Source organism: Lethenteron reissneri, chromosome 24 (assembly GCF_015708825.2).
Source record: "Lethenteron reissneri isolate LAM-NWPU_2019-01 chromosome 24, ASM1570882v1, whole genome shotgun sequence".
NCBI classification, from domain to species: domain Eukaryota; kingdom Metazoa; phylum Chordata; class Hyperoartia; order Petromyzontiformes; family Petromyzontidae; genus Lethenteron; species Lethenteron reissneri.
The window spans coordinates 9,566,013-9,581,577 of NC_083802.1; the positions used below are offsets into that span (position 1 = coordinate 9,566,013).

General features: G+C 47.0%; 2 protein-coding genes across 3 annotated transcripts in view; one reads left to right on the top strand and one right to left on the bottom strand.

Moving 5' to 3' along the window:
- WDR83 (WD repeat domain 83) lies at positions 1–15,359 on the bottom strand. Of its 2 annotated transcripts, none has more exons than XM_061558171.1 (10): positions 15,238–15,359; positions 7,412–7,537; positions 5,682–5,802; positions 5,362–5,467; positions 5,020–5,068; positions 4,459–4,585; positions 4,034–4,101; positions 2,990–3,098; positions 2,006–2,120; positions 1–1,325 (listed from the first exon to the last, which is right to left on the bottom strand). In XM_061558171.1, exons 2-10 carry the CDS (start codon positions 7,512–7,514, stop codon positions 1,164–1,166), a joined length of 960 nt encoding a protein of 319 aa, XP_061414155.1. In that variant the 5' UTR covers positions 7,515–7,537; positions 15,238–15,359; the 3' UTR covers positions 1–1,163. The 2 variants fall into 2 exon arrangements, with proteins under 2 accessions (XP_061414155.1, XP_061414157.1); XM_061558173.1 differs by having other exon boundaries at positions 7,412–7,522; positions 15,238–15,355.
- Positions 11,925–15,565, top strand: part of LOC133346339 (cystathionine gamma-lyase-like) — a 16,963-nt gene continuing 13,322 nt past the window's right edge. Inside the window, exon 1 of the mRNA XM_061557834.1 lies at positions 11,925–12,200. Within this exon, the coding sequence (XP_061413818.1) occupies positions 11,925–12,200 (276 nt within the window). The remainder of the gene's footprint in view (positions 12,201–15,565) is intronic.

Here is a 15,565-nt window from a genome sequence, read left to right on the forward strand (position 1 = left end):
TGACATGAAAAACTTTTATTTCAAAACGCGTGGTGTTTGGTGTAACACAGTATAAACAAAGTATATCGTACATTGCTCAACGGCAACATGCAGGGATATTGTGGGCAGCAGATGACTGTGCAGCAAAATCCATTGGATTAATATGCTCCCTTTACCAATGCGATGTATATCACACTGGTATGTTAAACTTCTTTCGCACCCTACGTAGCCAACAGCGCATGAGATGCAATTAAACCCCCCTCTGCCCCATGACATGTAAGGCATGAGGAGGACCTCAACCAGCAATGGACTGACAAAGACGAATGTACATGTAAATAGTGTATAGTGTGGTGTAGTGCGTGGAGCGTGTGCCAGTGGAGAACAGGTTGTGCTTCTGCCAGCAAGCCTTCGATACTTCACATAACCTCAACGTGCACCTAACGTGGCATAAGCGCTTCGTGGTAAACGGGGGCTGTTGCTGTTCAAGTGTGTTTTGAATGTTTTACAGTGAAGTATAATGTGTCGTGTAGGTTGTACGTTGTGTGGTGTAATGTGTGTAGTGGTGCAAGCCCTCGTTCGGTTCAGATGTCACTGGCCACTGATGTTAGCCAAAGCCAGGAATCTAACTCAGCTTGCTAGGTTCAGAATATAGTTCGCAAACCACTGTACAAATGCTCCACCCGTTGACCAATTTTGTGAAGTATAATATATAGTGTAGGTTATAATTTGTCTGTTGTGTAGTACAGTGTATACGCTGTGTGGTGAGATGTTATCTCCCTTGTCACGTATACAGGTCATGGGTTTAATCCTGACCTTGAAGCCCGGAAATTTGGAGTTTGCATGTTCTCCCAGTGGATTTTTCCCAGGGTCCTCCGGTTTTCCCTCCACATATAGAAACATACATTTCGAGTATTTGGCTGCAATAAATTTCCACATGATAAGCCACTACGTTGAGCTGCCATTTGTGGCCAGGTCGCTTCTGAAAAAGAGCCATATAGCTCAGTGGGCCCTTCCTAGTAAAATAAAAAATAGTTTAGTTTACAGTTTAGTTCAGTATTTTGTGTAATATAGTGTGTGTTGTGTGTTTAGTATGCTGCGTTGTGTAGTATAAGCCAATGTCGTTTCTGTGGTGTAATACGTTGTGGTATAAAGTGTAGTGTGGTCCAAGTTGTGATCAGTGGCCCCTATGTTTCCCCCTCTTTCTCCTCGGCTTTCTCCTCGTCGCTCTTCGTCATCCACACATCCACCGTCCCCTCAGACGCCGTGAGAAGGATGGGGCTGCTCGGGTGGAACGAGAGTGAGTGGACGACTGCACTGCCCACGACGAGAGTGAGAGCGAGCGAGGCCTGCAATCAAGTAGACACAAGGGCATCAGAGATACAGGTATGGAAGATACACGGAGATGCAGACACAAGAGAGACGTGGACAGAGAGATATGGTGACATGGAGATATAAGAAAACATGGTGGTAATGGTGTAATGAGGTATTGATGCTTACCTTTCCTATACTTTGCACTCCTATCGTGTTTTTGTATTGTTTGTTTTTGTAACTTTATGACCCACCCCAACTGGACATCTGTGAAAAAGAGCTTTATAGCTCATCGTATTCCTCCAGTGTACATAACAATTCTGATTCTGAAGTGGGCACAGGGCAGTGCTCATCTCCGCCCATGAACCTGATCTGGCAGTGGAAATTCCACATTCCTACGGCATGCGCCAGTCTCAACATAGGATGCCCATTGTTGACTTCCCACAGTTATTGTGGTCGTAGAGGTGGCAGGTAGGTAGTGAGAGGGGGAGGTGAGGTGTATTGAGGAGGTGGTAGGGGGGTGGTGACATGTGAGGTGGTGGTGAGATTGTGAGAAGTTATAGTGAGGGGATGCAAATGTGGTTCATGTAATAAGGGGGTATGTGGTGTGTCATGAGTTGGTGAAGAGGTGCTAAGGTGATGAGGAGATGTAGGGTTGTGGTGACAATGTAAATGAGATAGTTGCAGTGATGCGGAGGTGGTGATGAGGAGGTATCACCTGCACGAGGTCCCAGAAATAGACCTTCCCATCCTCGGAGCCGCTCACCACATGGGTGTCTCGCTCTGAGAGAGCGCAGTCGAGGCTATAGCGTCCACTCACGTGTCCTGTGTACCTAGAGACACAGACACACGGAGTCACTGAGAAGGGCGGCAGCAGGGTGGGACAGCAGTAACACTCGTGCCTCACAGCAAGAAGGTCCTGGGTTCAATTCCTGACTTGGATGCCGTTCTGTGAGGCGTTTGTATGTTCTCCCCCCGTTCTGCATAGTTTTCCTCCGGGTTCTCCTGTTTCCTCCCATAGTAAAAAAAAACCTACAATGTAGGTAGTATTGGCTAAACATCCCAATGCTGAAAAATTACCTGCAAATTACTCATTTAATATTACACACAGCAACATCACCCCCCTCCTGAAATAGTGTCTTGAGACTAAGTGAGGCTTTCATGGGTATAACACAAGCGAAGAGACAGACACTGAGATGCTGAAGCACTGGGACAGACACAGCAGCAGCGAGACAAACACACGTAGAAATATCAACTCAACAAGAAGCACAGATACCGAGACACAGATACTGAGACACTGAGACAGAGATTGAAACTCAGATACAGATGATAGAGGTTGGTCTTAATGATGTTCATGATAAAGTTGGTGGTGTCTCCACCCTGAGGAGCACCGCATGTCATTCCAATGATGTTGATGATTATGTTGACGGTGATAGTATTTAAGGTGATGATAATGTTGATGATGGTGTTAATGGTGGTGATATTGATGATGGTTATGTTGATAAAGTGGTTTTATTGTTGATCGAAGTGATGTTGGTGATGTGGTTGATATTGATGGTTATGTTACTAGTGTTCATGTTGATGGAGGCGATTTTGATGGTGATTATTTTGACGATGGTATTGATGGTGATATCGATTTTTTTATGGTGATGTGGATGGTGACGAGGATGTTGATGGGGTTGATGGTGTTTGATGTCTGTACTCTGAGAGGAGCTCCCCCGTGTCATTGTCCATGAGCCTCAATGTCGAGTCCAAGGCTGAGCTCAGGCAACACTGAGAGTCTCGCGTCATCGCCACGCACACCACAGGGCCTAGTCAACATGGAGACACACAAATACAACAAAGATAAAGATTCCCCACATAGTCTAAACAGATTGTTGGGGCAAGTACTTTTAGTGAGCACCTATGAAGGTCGGCACGGCACACAAGGGGGTGGATGGTCAGCACCATGCCCGGCCGCCTTTGTCTCCCTCGTGGCGATGTTTACACATCGCACCAGGTACACATTTGAGGCCGAGTCGACCTAGAGGAGGCCCAGGACCGGTTCAGATAATCGTCACTGGTGCTAGCCGTAACCGGGAATCGAACTCGGGTTGCCGCGTTCATAGCAGTGCACTAACCGCTACACTACCGCTCCTCACAGACAAATACAAAGACATATACGCACACACAAGAGTATCACGTCAACGACAATCTCACATAATGGGCACAAACATCACGGGGCCGACAGCATGCATAGTCCTATGCAGACATTAACATATCCACTTGCACATACAAAAACTCATACATGAAGTTACTTGCATGCTTTCTCACTAACACAATGACACATTCACTCATACACTCATGTACTCATTTACAAACAAACAAAACATATCCCCTGTATAGCCTTTAACAGACTGTTGGAGCAAGTGCTGTTAGCGAGTACCTTTGAAGACCAGCAGTCCACAAGGAGGTATTTGTTTACACACTGCACTTGGTACTTATTTTATGCGGCTTTGACCTGGCGGGTGCGCAGGACTATTTATTTATATTGCTCACCACTGACATTACCCGTGGCAGGAAATTGAAACCAGGTCATCCTGTTAGTGACACAGAGCACGAATCACCATGTCAATGCTCCCCACACATACATACATACATTTGCACTCACAAAAAGCTTAATTTGAACCTATCTACGTTACTTTACCCAAAGACCCAAAGAATAAGCTCTACAAAGACAGGTTAGGTCTGGGGTCGGGTCACTCACTGCCCACAAAGTCTGTGTGAAGTTGACCCATGCGGAGGTCGTACCTCCTCACCCGGCCATCCACCGACCTACACACCATCACCAACAACACCATCAGCATCATTATTAACATCCGTTATTGTTATTATCATTACCATGTACAACATCATAGTGTGGTTGACCACAGTACAGTTAAGTGGTTGAATGTGCTTAAGTGATCAGGTGTGTGGCTGTGTATGGTTGACTGAGTGTGGTTGTGATTGAGTGGGTTTAGCATGGTTGAGAGTCGATAAGCAAAGTTGAGTGTGCGGTTGTGCAGTTATGGTTTTTAATGGTTGACAATGGTTGGGAGTGGAGTGTGTTTGAGTGATTGAGTTTGGTTGGCAGTCGTGAAGCATGTGTCCCCCATGTTGTCCCGTGGTGTTCCCCGTGCGTGTGTTGTCCACCCCGTGATGATGTCCCCCTGGGTGACATCCAGCCCCGTGACTCCATCTGTGGCTTCGCTCAGCGTCTGTATGGGACGTTGTCCGCGTGTCCTCACATCCCAGCACCGCACAGACGTGTCCTCCGAGCCTGTGACAGGGTACACAGGAACAGGGGTTACAGGGACGCAAAACATGAGCAGTCACATCCATCATCTCATGGATGTCTTCAGAGTCTGGAACACAGGGACACGTGGACATGGGAACATAGGTAGAAACACGGGCACACAATGAGTCACATCCTAAATGTGTCTTCCATGCAGTGCCAAGCTCCAGCTCCTATTGAATGGGAGGAGGGGGAGCAGTAGAGTCGTTGAGTAGGCCACCATAACAGTGATACATCACTAAGGAACGTAAACTTGAGTGCGCCAAAGGCACAAATGGTGGTACAGGGCCCACCTCAGCAAACAGAGTGCCGACATTGCTTCTGAGCCTGGGACACAGGGACATGTGAACGTATGGGTACGGGGACGTACGTTGTGTGGAGACACACGTGATGACATTGGACATGAGACTGTGCCATACCTGACAAAATGACTGTTGATTCCTCATTAAAGCGGACACAGCTCACCTTCTGTGGGGACACAATCACACAGAGACAGAAGAGACAAGAGTCCCCCCGTGTGTTCAAATGACCCTTTTTACGTTCATACACATATCACCATTTCTCCAAATACCCGTCCTCCTGTGTGTACTCATGCCTCTACCATATCTCTGTGTAACCCCTTAGCTCCATGTGTTCCCATGTCTCTCCTCTTACCCCCATGGCCCCATATCCCCATGTGTCCAGATAGCTCCCCTTTGTAACCCTGGATGTTAGTGTCTCCATGTACCCCATGTGTGACCATGTCCCTGTATCTCCCGTACCCCCGCATGTCCTCGTAATTTCCTCAGCATATGTCCGCTGGCCACATCCCACAAGGCGACCGTCTTGTCCGACGAACACGAGGTCAGCTGCGAGTTATCACACGAGCTGAGACACAGGCGGACACAAGATACAGGGAGACACAGAAACAAGGAGATGAGGTCAGCTGATATTTTCCACATGAACTGAGACACATGGGGACTTGGAGAGACAAGAGACAGCTGAGAGTATCGCACAAGCTGAGACACGTAGACATGGGGACACATATAGACATGGGGGCACATATAGAAATAGGGGCACACGCGGACAGAGGTTGTCTCACCCAGCCGCGTCCAGCACCTCGTATCCGTGTCCGCTGTACGTGTGAAGGAGCCTCCCGGTCTCCGGGTTCCATAGCTTCAGGGATTTGTCACTGCCGCACGTCAGACAGTAGTTCCCATCCACTGCATCGCACAGACACGGAGGACACGGAGGCATAGCGTCGAAGCGTCGTTCATCATACAATCTGAGACACGAGCACGCTGACATACGGCAGACACGGACATAAAGACAACCGTCAGCTGCCGTGGTACACGGGGGCACAAAGATATACCCAGCTGTGAACACGACTAGTGCTGGCTGGGTGGGTGTACCTCGGTTCGCAGTAGAAGCACTGCACTACTGACTAGGCGTCCCAAGTTCGATTCCCGAACACGGCAAACATCGGCGGCGGGTGCTATCTGAAACGGCGCTGACCTCCCCTAGGTCTTGTCAGCCTTAAATAAATATTGTACACCAGCTCTGGGGGAAGACAAATGTGGCCGGACGTGGTGTTGGTCAACGCCATCCAGCTCTGACGTGTCCCTTACCGGCCACTCATAAGTGCTCGCTAACAGCACTTGCCTCAACAGTCTCAAGAAAGTTAGAAAAGAAGTGGGGGGTTGTCAAATTTTCTTGCTGTGGTTTTCACACCTGATGATGATTGCTTGTGTTGCAATCGAAACGTCGTGATAATTTTATTGTTTTATTTTTATTCTTTCCCTTCTACGTGACTTTACCGAAAGAACCAAGAATATGAATCCCTGCAGTCACGTAAGCTTTAAATCAAAATTTAGTCTCCAGAAAGTTTGAAAAAAGTGGCGGGTTTTCAATTTTTCTTGCTGTGGTTTTCACACCTGATGATGATTGCTTGTGTTGCAATCGAAACGTCGTGATAATTTTATTGTTTTATTTTTATTATTTCCCTTCTACGTGACTTTACCGAAAGAACCAAGAATATGAATCCCTGCAGTCACGAAAGCTTTAACTCGAAATTTAGTCTCTAGAAAGTTAAACACACGTGCAATGCGCTCTTGTCTTAGTGTGGGGAGCGGTCACGGCCCACACCAGCGATAGCGGTTATCTGAACTGGTCCCGGGCCTCCCCTAGGTCGACTCGGCCTCAAGTGTGTACCTGGTGCGGTGTGTAGTAAACATCGCCACGAGGGAGACAAAGGCGGTCGGGCGTGGTGCTGGCCACCCCACCCCCTCGTGTGACGTGCCGGCCTTCACAGGTGCTCGCTAACAGCACTTGCCCCTACAATGTACACACGCGGAATCTTTGTCTTGTCTGAGCAACATGAATTAGCACATTCATATAGCCGGGACCACATGCCATCGATAAACAAACATTTAGTACGTCCCGCAGTCACGCCGCCTATTTGTTCACATCAGAGGACTGCCGAGTGTAAATAAAGTAAAGTATGTGTAACACTAGAAGTGACGTTTTCGTGACTGCAGAGATCCCATACTTGACCGAAATAACCAAAGAGTATGTTTAACACGTAGGCGTTCGCGCCCAATATCATCACATAATATAGTTTTTCGGGAAGGGGGGGTTTAAATCGCGTAAATAAAATAAAGTATAACGATCGCATGCGAACACGAGACGGTGGTCCCTTGATGAATAACGTCGCGAAGGTTTTGCCGACCCCCCTGGATTACCAGGCCGAAGCCTGGCGCCTATCCTAGCGGCCCGCGGGCTTGACGAGAGCCCCGGCCCCGCCGCCGCCGCCGCCGGCGCGGTGGTTGTTACCGTTGAAGCGCACGGCCCGCACGGCGCCCTGCCCGCACGCCAGACTCCGCGCGCGGTGCGACGGCAACTCCGGGGGCCGCGGACGGGGCAGAGGGAACGCCATGGGCTGGGCTGGGGTGGGCTGGGCTGGAGAGAGCAGGAGAAGGAGGAGGAGGAGTGGGGGGAGACGTTAGCGGGGGTCCGAGGTGGTGGTTGGGGGTGGCTGGAAGAGCACGGGGGGAGGGTGGCGGTCTCGGGGCACGGAGGGTGCGGGGGGGTGGGGGGTTGTGGTGGTGGTGGAGGGTGGAGGGGAGGGTGGTGGTGGTGAGATTGTGGTGGGAGGGGGGGAGATTGTGGTGGGGGGGGGGATTGTGGTGGGGGGTGGTGTGATGGTGGGGGTGGTGGTGTGATGGTGGGGGGGGATGGTGGTGGGGGGGGATGGTGGTGGGGGGGGAGATTGTGGTGGGATTGTGGTGGGGGGGAGGGAGGTTGTGGTGGGGGGGGATTGTGGTGGGGGGGATTGTGGTGGGGGGGGGATTGTGGTGGGGGGAGGGTGATGGTGGGGGTGGTGGTGTGATGGTGGGGGGGGATGGTGGTGGGGGGATATTGTGGTGGGGGGGGATTGTGGTGGGGGGGAGGGAGGTTGTGGTGGGGGGGGATTGTGGTGGGGGGGATTGTGGTGGGGGGGGGATTGTGGTGGGGGGAGGGTGATGGTGGGGGTGGTGGTGTGATGGTGGGGGGGGATGGTGGTGGGGGGAGATTGTGGTGGGGGGGGATTGTGGTGGGGGGGAGGGAGGTTGTGGTGGGGGGGGATTGTGGTGGGGGGGATTGTGGTGGGGGGGGGTTGTGGTGGGGGGGATTGTGGTGGGGGGAGGGTGATGGTGAAGGTGGTGGTGTGATGGTGGGGGTTGTGGTGGGGGGGGGAATTATGGTGGGGGGAGGGTGATGGTGGGGGATTGTGGTGGGGGGGGGGTTGTGGTGGGGGGGGGGATTGTGGTGGGGGGAGGGTGATGGTGGGGGATTGTGGGGGGTAATAGTGGGGGGTGGAGGTGGGTGGTTATGGGGGGGGGGAGTGCAGCGCCACATTAAATACGCATTACAATGACAATAGTTTAAAGCGACTTGAAGCATGGTTTATTTTGGGGGGGGGGGCAGTGCTTTGTGACGTCATAGTTGAGGGTGGGAGTCTGACTTTTTGTGACGCCGTGTGACGAAGGGGGGGGGGTCAAAAATCGCCCAAAATCGCGTGACGTCATTTATGGACGGCCCCTTATTGGTCACCCTGTGCCCTTATAAATCTCAACATTCATCCTACAAAGTCTCATCACAAGGGAAGAATACTCAATTTCCCCTGTACAAGAACACGGGTAAACTGTATGGGTTGACACGCATGTATCCTGTAATTATATTCGCCCCAGTATGTAAAGTGAAGCCACATCTGCCTGGGGGAGGGAGTTTTGCAATTACTTTGTCCCGCAAAAATTGGGCGGAGGAAAAACATTCGCAGGCACGACTGCCCTTAAACCCTCATCCCTAACTCCGAACTCTTTACCACCCAATCCGTAACCCCTGACTACACGAAAACTATAAATAATTCACGTCCCATCAGATTTAATCAGCTTATTGTAAACGCAACAGGCCAAGCAAGTTCTTTCATTAGATTTAAAATCTGACATATTTACTGCTTACAAGTCGGGTTCTTCCCCGAATTATCTCCATTAAAAAAACTAACCACACTGGTTGAAGAGAAGCTATGGGGTGGCCGATTGATGGTGCAACGTGAAAATCAGGTTTTCCGATGACATGTGGAGCAAATGCTGACGTCGAGACGTCGTTTGATTGTATCGTTTGATTGTATTGTGTCCAAGTATTTCAATAACTCGAGGCTGTCTTTGTTTACGATTATAACACTGCTCAACACACTTTTTCTGGCATAAAGTATTTCAACGGTTTTAATGTAATTTTGGGGTGCTGATTCCAAATCTGGCATCAGTTTTTGTCTATCACTCAGGTTTTTGAGATATCAAATATTGCATTTTCAATAAAAACTGCAGAAGAAAAATATTAAATAAATGTGGATATGTACATAAAATTCTATTATAAACACACTATCCTAAAAATACAGCACCATATTTTAACACTAAAGCAGTCACTGACTCGCAACAACTTGCAATCATAAGTAACAGAGTTAATTTTGGGTAAAATCAATTAAAATGGGGTATGCCGATAGCATAAAATGAGATGTGATAGAGCAAATCTGAGATCAGATTTGGAATCAGCACCATGAAATAAGTCTAAAACAACTGCAATAGTCCAGGCAAGAATAGTTTTTTTGTTGACCAGTGTTCCTCTCAAGCAGTGGTTCTTAACCTTTACTGCAGCCTTGTATGCCTTTGGTTCTCAATCGTTAAAACATGTATAATGTTAACAAATACGTAGGTTTGATGAAACAAAGTAGTTGTATTTACGGCTGTGAATAGGAAATCAACCAGTGGTAGAAAATCTTCATTCCTATGTCGTGGGACGAGTTTGTGAATTATGGTAATCACTATATACATTCTTGGTTCTGTCGGTAAAGTCACGTAGATAGAAAATTTGGTCATCACTGTGGATTTCCCCACAAAGTGGTTACCCATTGTATTCAGCCCAGAGGTACATATAGTGGCTGAGTCAACCCCCAACGAGGATTTGAACTCGGAGCCACCAGATTTCACGAGCCACCTGACCCCAAGTGTTGTGCTGATCACACTAAAGTGTTAAATAGTTAATTTGGTCGTTGTACAATATTCCTAACGGGACCTGTACTCGTTCGTTCTCTGCAACATTGATTGTTTTGTCATTATTTTATTGTCGCTGGTGTCAGGCACCACTGATCTCACCTTGTGGAATAGCTAGGAAACTGGATAAACGGAATACTAATCCGTGTAACAATTCAAGTTTTCAGTCACCAAATGACGCAATGGCAGTATCATGTTTGACCAAAATTCACACTCGTACGACCAATTCGATTCTTGGCATTTTTGGAATAAAAAAAATATTTTCCAAACGCATTATTTCACGCATGAGCACATTTGAAATGATGAACCGATGCCTCCATCCACCCACATCGTTACATGCCTAATAGAAAAATGTGGGTTACTCCCTGGCTAACGCCCCTAGTGATGGAAGGTTTACAAAATGTTGCATCAGCAGAGTTTGGGGGCATGGCGGGTGCCAGGTTGAAAGTCCGGCCGCGTATGTAAATTAGCAACGATTCTCATTACGATTCCGGTAATGGTTCTTTTTTAAACGGTCCTTCGTATCTAAAGCAGTGCCTAAATGATTGGAATTTGACCTACTGTTCTCTGGAGCAGAAAACAATTCGGATAACCGTGAACCAATGTCAAATTTGAGACTCGCGTTAAAAGACCGGGTTAAATGATTACCAAAATGTACTTCCTATTCGAGACAAAATACAAAATGTGAGAATTTAGGTTAGGTCATAGTCCCATATCAGCCACTATAACTTTTTCAATGACATCCATTTTTAGACAACATATGTTCGGCTGTCTTCAGTATAGATGTACATTATCCAGGGTGGTCTAAATGTCTTGTGACCCCCATTTAATTATCTAAAAGTTAAATATTTTTAAAGTAAGGTTTATTTGAAACAAAAATGAATGCGCAAAGGAAAAACATGTTAGGGGTCAATGAATTGGAGGTCACGACATCTGGACCACCCTCTGGTGTTTTAATCTCATCAGCTAACATTCCTTAATTTGGGTTTTAAATGGGCTTGTGTGAATAGAGAAATGTATAATATGTACTGCAAACATGTCAAATTTCTTTCCAAGAGAGAGAATGGGTTTAGTACTCTTGGACTGAATCACAAGTCATAATGTTAGCTCAAAGTTGATCCAAAGTCAGAGGGATAGAGTTGGGTGTTAGGGATTAATTCTAGATTTGAAGCTTTCGTGACAGCAAGGATTCACACTCTTAGTTATTTCGGTAAAGTCACGTAGGTAAAAAATGAAATTAAAATTAATTATTATATATAATTATTATTGTTTTATTTTAATTTCATTTTTTACCTACGTGACTTTACCGAAAGAACTAAGAGTATGTTAGGGATTAGTTTACGGGTTAGAGTTAACATGCTTTGGAGTTCAGCTTAGAGTTAATATGGCAGTGTTAGGGTTAGTGCTAGCATTATTGGTTATTTATGGTTAGCTTAAACATTATTGGTTCGAAAAAAAGCTTCGTGTTCATATTATTGGTGAGAGTTGGGGTGAGCGTTAAGTCAAGATTTATATCTGTTAGTGAACATAGGGTCATCATAATTCGCTGGAGTAGTGTTTTATGGTGTAGATTATCAAGGCTGGGGGTCACGGCCAGCATCTGGGTTGGACTTCGGGGTTGTGTTTGTGTTCAAATCTGCCAACTCATCACCAACTTTTGACCCTGCCTCACTGTGACCCTATCCCTCACGCCCCCCCCCCGCCCTCTCCAGTGACGTCACCCGCCAAGCCCCGCCCCTAAGGGGGTGTGTCAGCCAATGGGCGCGCGTCTTGGTGTTTATAACCGCGGTCATCTCTCTCATTCACCCCTTCCTCTTGTCGCCCTCGAGCTTCGTTGCCCGGCGCGGCTCTCTCTCTCTGCCTGCAGGCACGCGACGATGGCGGGAGAGGATGCCTTCCTGCCGCCCTTCCCACACTTCGCCACGGATGCGGTGCACGCGGGGCAAGAGCCCGAGCAATGGAACTCCATGGCCGTGGTGCCGCCCATCTCCATGGCAACCACGTTCAAGCAACGGGGGCCCGGGGAGCACGCGGTGAGGGGCGGGGCGCGCGGGGGTGAAGGGGCGGGGCGACAGTCGCTGGGGGGAGGGGCGTACCTCTGGGAGACGCCCACATCCGGGCACTTGAAACATCTGTTTCATTGTCAGGAATTGGAACATCTGGGTGATCATTGGACACTTTTTCACATGGGTTGTCATCGGATACTTGTTCATCTGTCTGATCATCAAACACTTGTCTACCTGGGTGATCATCGTGTACTCTGGCATCTGGTACTTAAATCATTCAATGGATCACCCGGGGTACCCAAGTTAGGGACTTTTAAACACGTAGTTACTTTCCTATGAATCCATGTGATGAGAAAAAACCCCCAACCAAGCACTTTTATAAACATCTGATATTGAAGTTGTGTTGGTGGATAGAGGGCAGTGCAGCAACATCTGTAATACAATACAGTTCTTTATTGATATGTTGACATTATTTCGCACCGTACATTGCCAACCTTACTAATCGGAGGTGGTGGGGAAGGACCACAAACTCAGAACCTAAATATTTATTCTGGAGGAATCCGATGAACTATAAAGCACTTTTTCGCAGATGTCCACTAGGGGCAGACATCAGTGTCACCAGCTCTCCTCTGTATTTATCTACATTAAGCATCTGGGTACTTGAGTATTCGTCTGTGTTCGGCCAAAAGCAGCTTACCTCCACAACGGGGGTGGGGGTGAATTAGGGAATGTGATTGTGACCGGTGAAGTGTAAAGAAACAGCACTCGTATTGCCAATCATTACCCAACACAACACTTTGCAGGAGGTAGAAATGTCATCCATCTGGTGAGCCCAGATGCCACCAAATGGCTTTCCCCATTCAACATAGTACACAGTTCCTCGGTCGGTTGCTTTACAAATGCCATACGAAAAAATGTAGCTTAGGAATCCAGTTTAATTCATAAATCCATGCATCGTTACGTAACCAGAATTTGTGAGAGTTTGTGCCAGGTGTGTATGCTTACTGTGTGTTGGATGTGATATATTACACAAGGGACTGTCTCATCTGCAAAACATTCCCGGTAGGATTCGTTTCAGCAGCAAACTATGGAGTGGTTTTCACTTCTCCTTGAGTCTCATCAGCAGACCTCGACGTGATATGCCCCCCAGTAAGCGTGGATAATGAATTATTTGTTTCGTATTACACTACCAGTAAGTGTGAATACTGTATATTTCCCTAAGCAAGTGGGAATAGTGTAGGGATGTGTTTACGATTTTGGAACTCGCCTGGAAAAATCTGAATTGTTTTTTTTCATTGATTCTAAAATGCAATATCATGCGACGTGAGATCATTTCGTGAAATAACATCCGTGCTTTCCCCACCGAAAGCCGTTGAGTCGTGTGACATCATCTTTATAAGTACTGAAAGAAAAAAAGATCCGAAATGTTTAATCAAATTGTCACCCCTGTCATGTAACATGTTTAATATTGGCTCTGACCTTAGTGGGAATAATGCCACGTGTTTGAATTCTGCCCCTCTGCTGGGGAAGAGAGCCCTGATGATGCAACACATGTATGTATACAGTACCTAATGTAACGATCCACCCATTCATTAGTCAACATCGATTCTTACACGATTAGTATCATGTTTGTGAGACTTGATTATTTACTATTTGTGCAAATGATATGCCAAAGTTTTGTTTACGCTTAAGAAGCCTGAATAAACCTGTACAAAGTAGAAAAACACACGAAACAATACAAAAAAGACAGCTATTTTAATGAATGACTGATAATCATGACTGACATGGCATCGAATTGATGTGGGAGTTGACTCACACCGAATGGATTTGTAAAGTGTTTAATTTTGACGGCATCTCAAGTTTGTCTGCACTACTTCTCCCCAAACGAAACATGTACACACATCTACACACACATGTGCTATGTATACACTCTCCCACCGACACAGCCACTCATTCAAATATTCAACCACATAATCAGCCATTTACAACACAAACTCACCTATTCAACCTTCTCAATCATCCACTCACCCATGTACACATTTACACAAACACCCATTTAGCTACACACATCCACATGTGATCATCCACACAGCCTCGCTTATTCAGCCACAGACGCGCCCATGAAACCACACACGGACACGGACACCCACGCACTCATGGACACATCCACACAATCCTCAATTCGCAGTACTCGCACACAGTCACCCATTCACTCACCCATTCACCTACACCAGGGGTAGGCAATCTGCGTCTCTTTAGGGGTTGCTTCGTGATGTTATTTATTAAGAGCCTCCGTCTCGTTTTTAGGACTTGCATCGCGGCTCTTGAAATATTGAGGGTTTTTTTATTTTACCGAATTTGGAAAAAAAGGTCTCTTCTTGTTATTTTGCTTACTGACCCCTGACCTAAACCCACCCATACACTTATGCACACATCCTCCCACAAAATCATCCATTCAGAGTGCACACACAAACACACACCCACACATAGCCCTCCAACCACACAGCTGTTTTGTCTCGTAAACACTTACCTCGTCACCTACGCTAAACAACAAAAATCCCAACATATCCGTATTGTATAAATAACAAAACAAATTCAACACGTTCGACAATAACACTGCCTCAAAAGGAAAATTATATAATCGGCGACGTTTTGTTCAATAGCCCCTTTTCATTGTAAATTAATAGGCCTGCGAGATATTGAACAGGAAATGCACCATACATCATGCGGCTTAATAAGAATAATATATATTTTTTTAATCTTGATGAAAAGTTTTAAATTCACGTATGAATAGTTACCTATTGCTTAATGATGAGTAACGGGCAAACTGTTCAATAATGAGTCTGTTGGGGTAAAGTTGGTTACCAAGCATTGGTTAACAACTGGCACAAATAATGAGAGTTTTATTTCATGGTATAGCCCTGTGAGCCATTCGGCTCTTGAGAGAATAGCGTGGTAAGCACAACTTTGTTTTCCCAATGGTGATGTTTACACACACCACCAGGTACTCATTTAAGGCTGAGTCGACCTAGGGGAGGCCAAAGAAGCTTCTCATTTCACTTACCATTGATGTTATCTGTGGCAGGGAATCTCAACTCGGCTCGCTGGATTCGTAGTGCAGTGCGATAACCCAATGCGCCACTGATCCAATCTCTCCCCACACACGCAGCTCTTGTGACTGGATGCCTCCCCCACACACAGGACTTTGTCACTGTGTAACCGTGGCCTCAGGAAAATGGTACAGCCCCCCCCGCATGTGGGCCCCCGAGTTGAACTCCTGGTATCACAGCCAATCTCAGTGGTTTTGCTCCGTCAGCAATAGATGATAGCGTTTGCTGTTGAGGGGGTGGGTAGTTTCCAAATGCTTAATCTGATCATGTTAATAAAATGCT

Bases quoted from the DNA above. Each gene is read 5' to 3' on its own strand.
- WDR83 (XM_061558171.1), bottom strand. From the start codon at position 7,514: ATGGCGTTCCCTCTGCCCCGTCCGCGGCCCCCGGAGTTGCCGTCGCAC. The intron at 5,468-5,681 runs GTGAGACAACCT...CCTGTGTCTCAG, and splicing joins GAGGTGCTGGACGCGGCTGG to CTCGTGTGATAACTCGCAGC. The intron at 4,102-4,458 runs GTGGACAACACA...GATGGTGTGTAG, and splicing joins CAGGGGGACATCATCACGGG to GTCGGTGGATGGCCGGGTGA.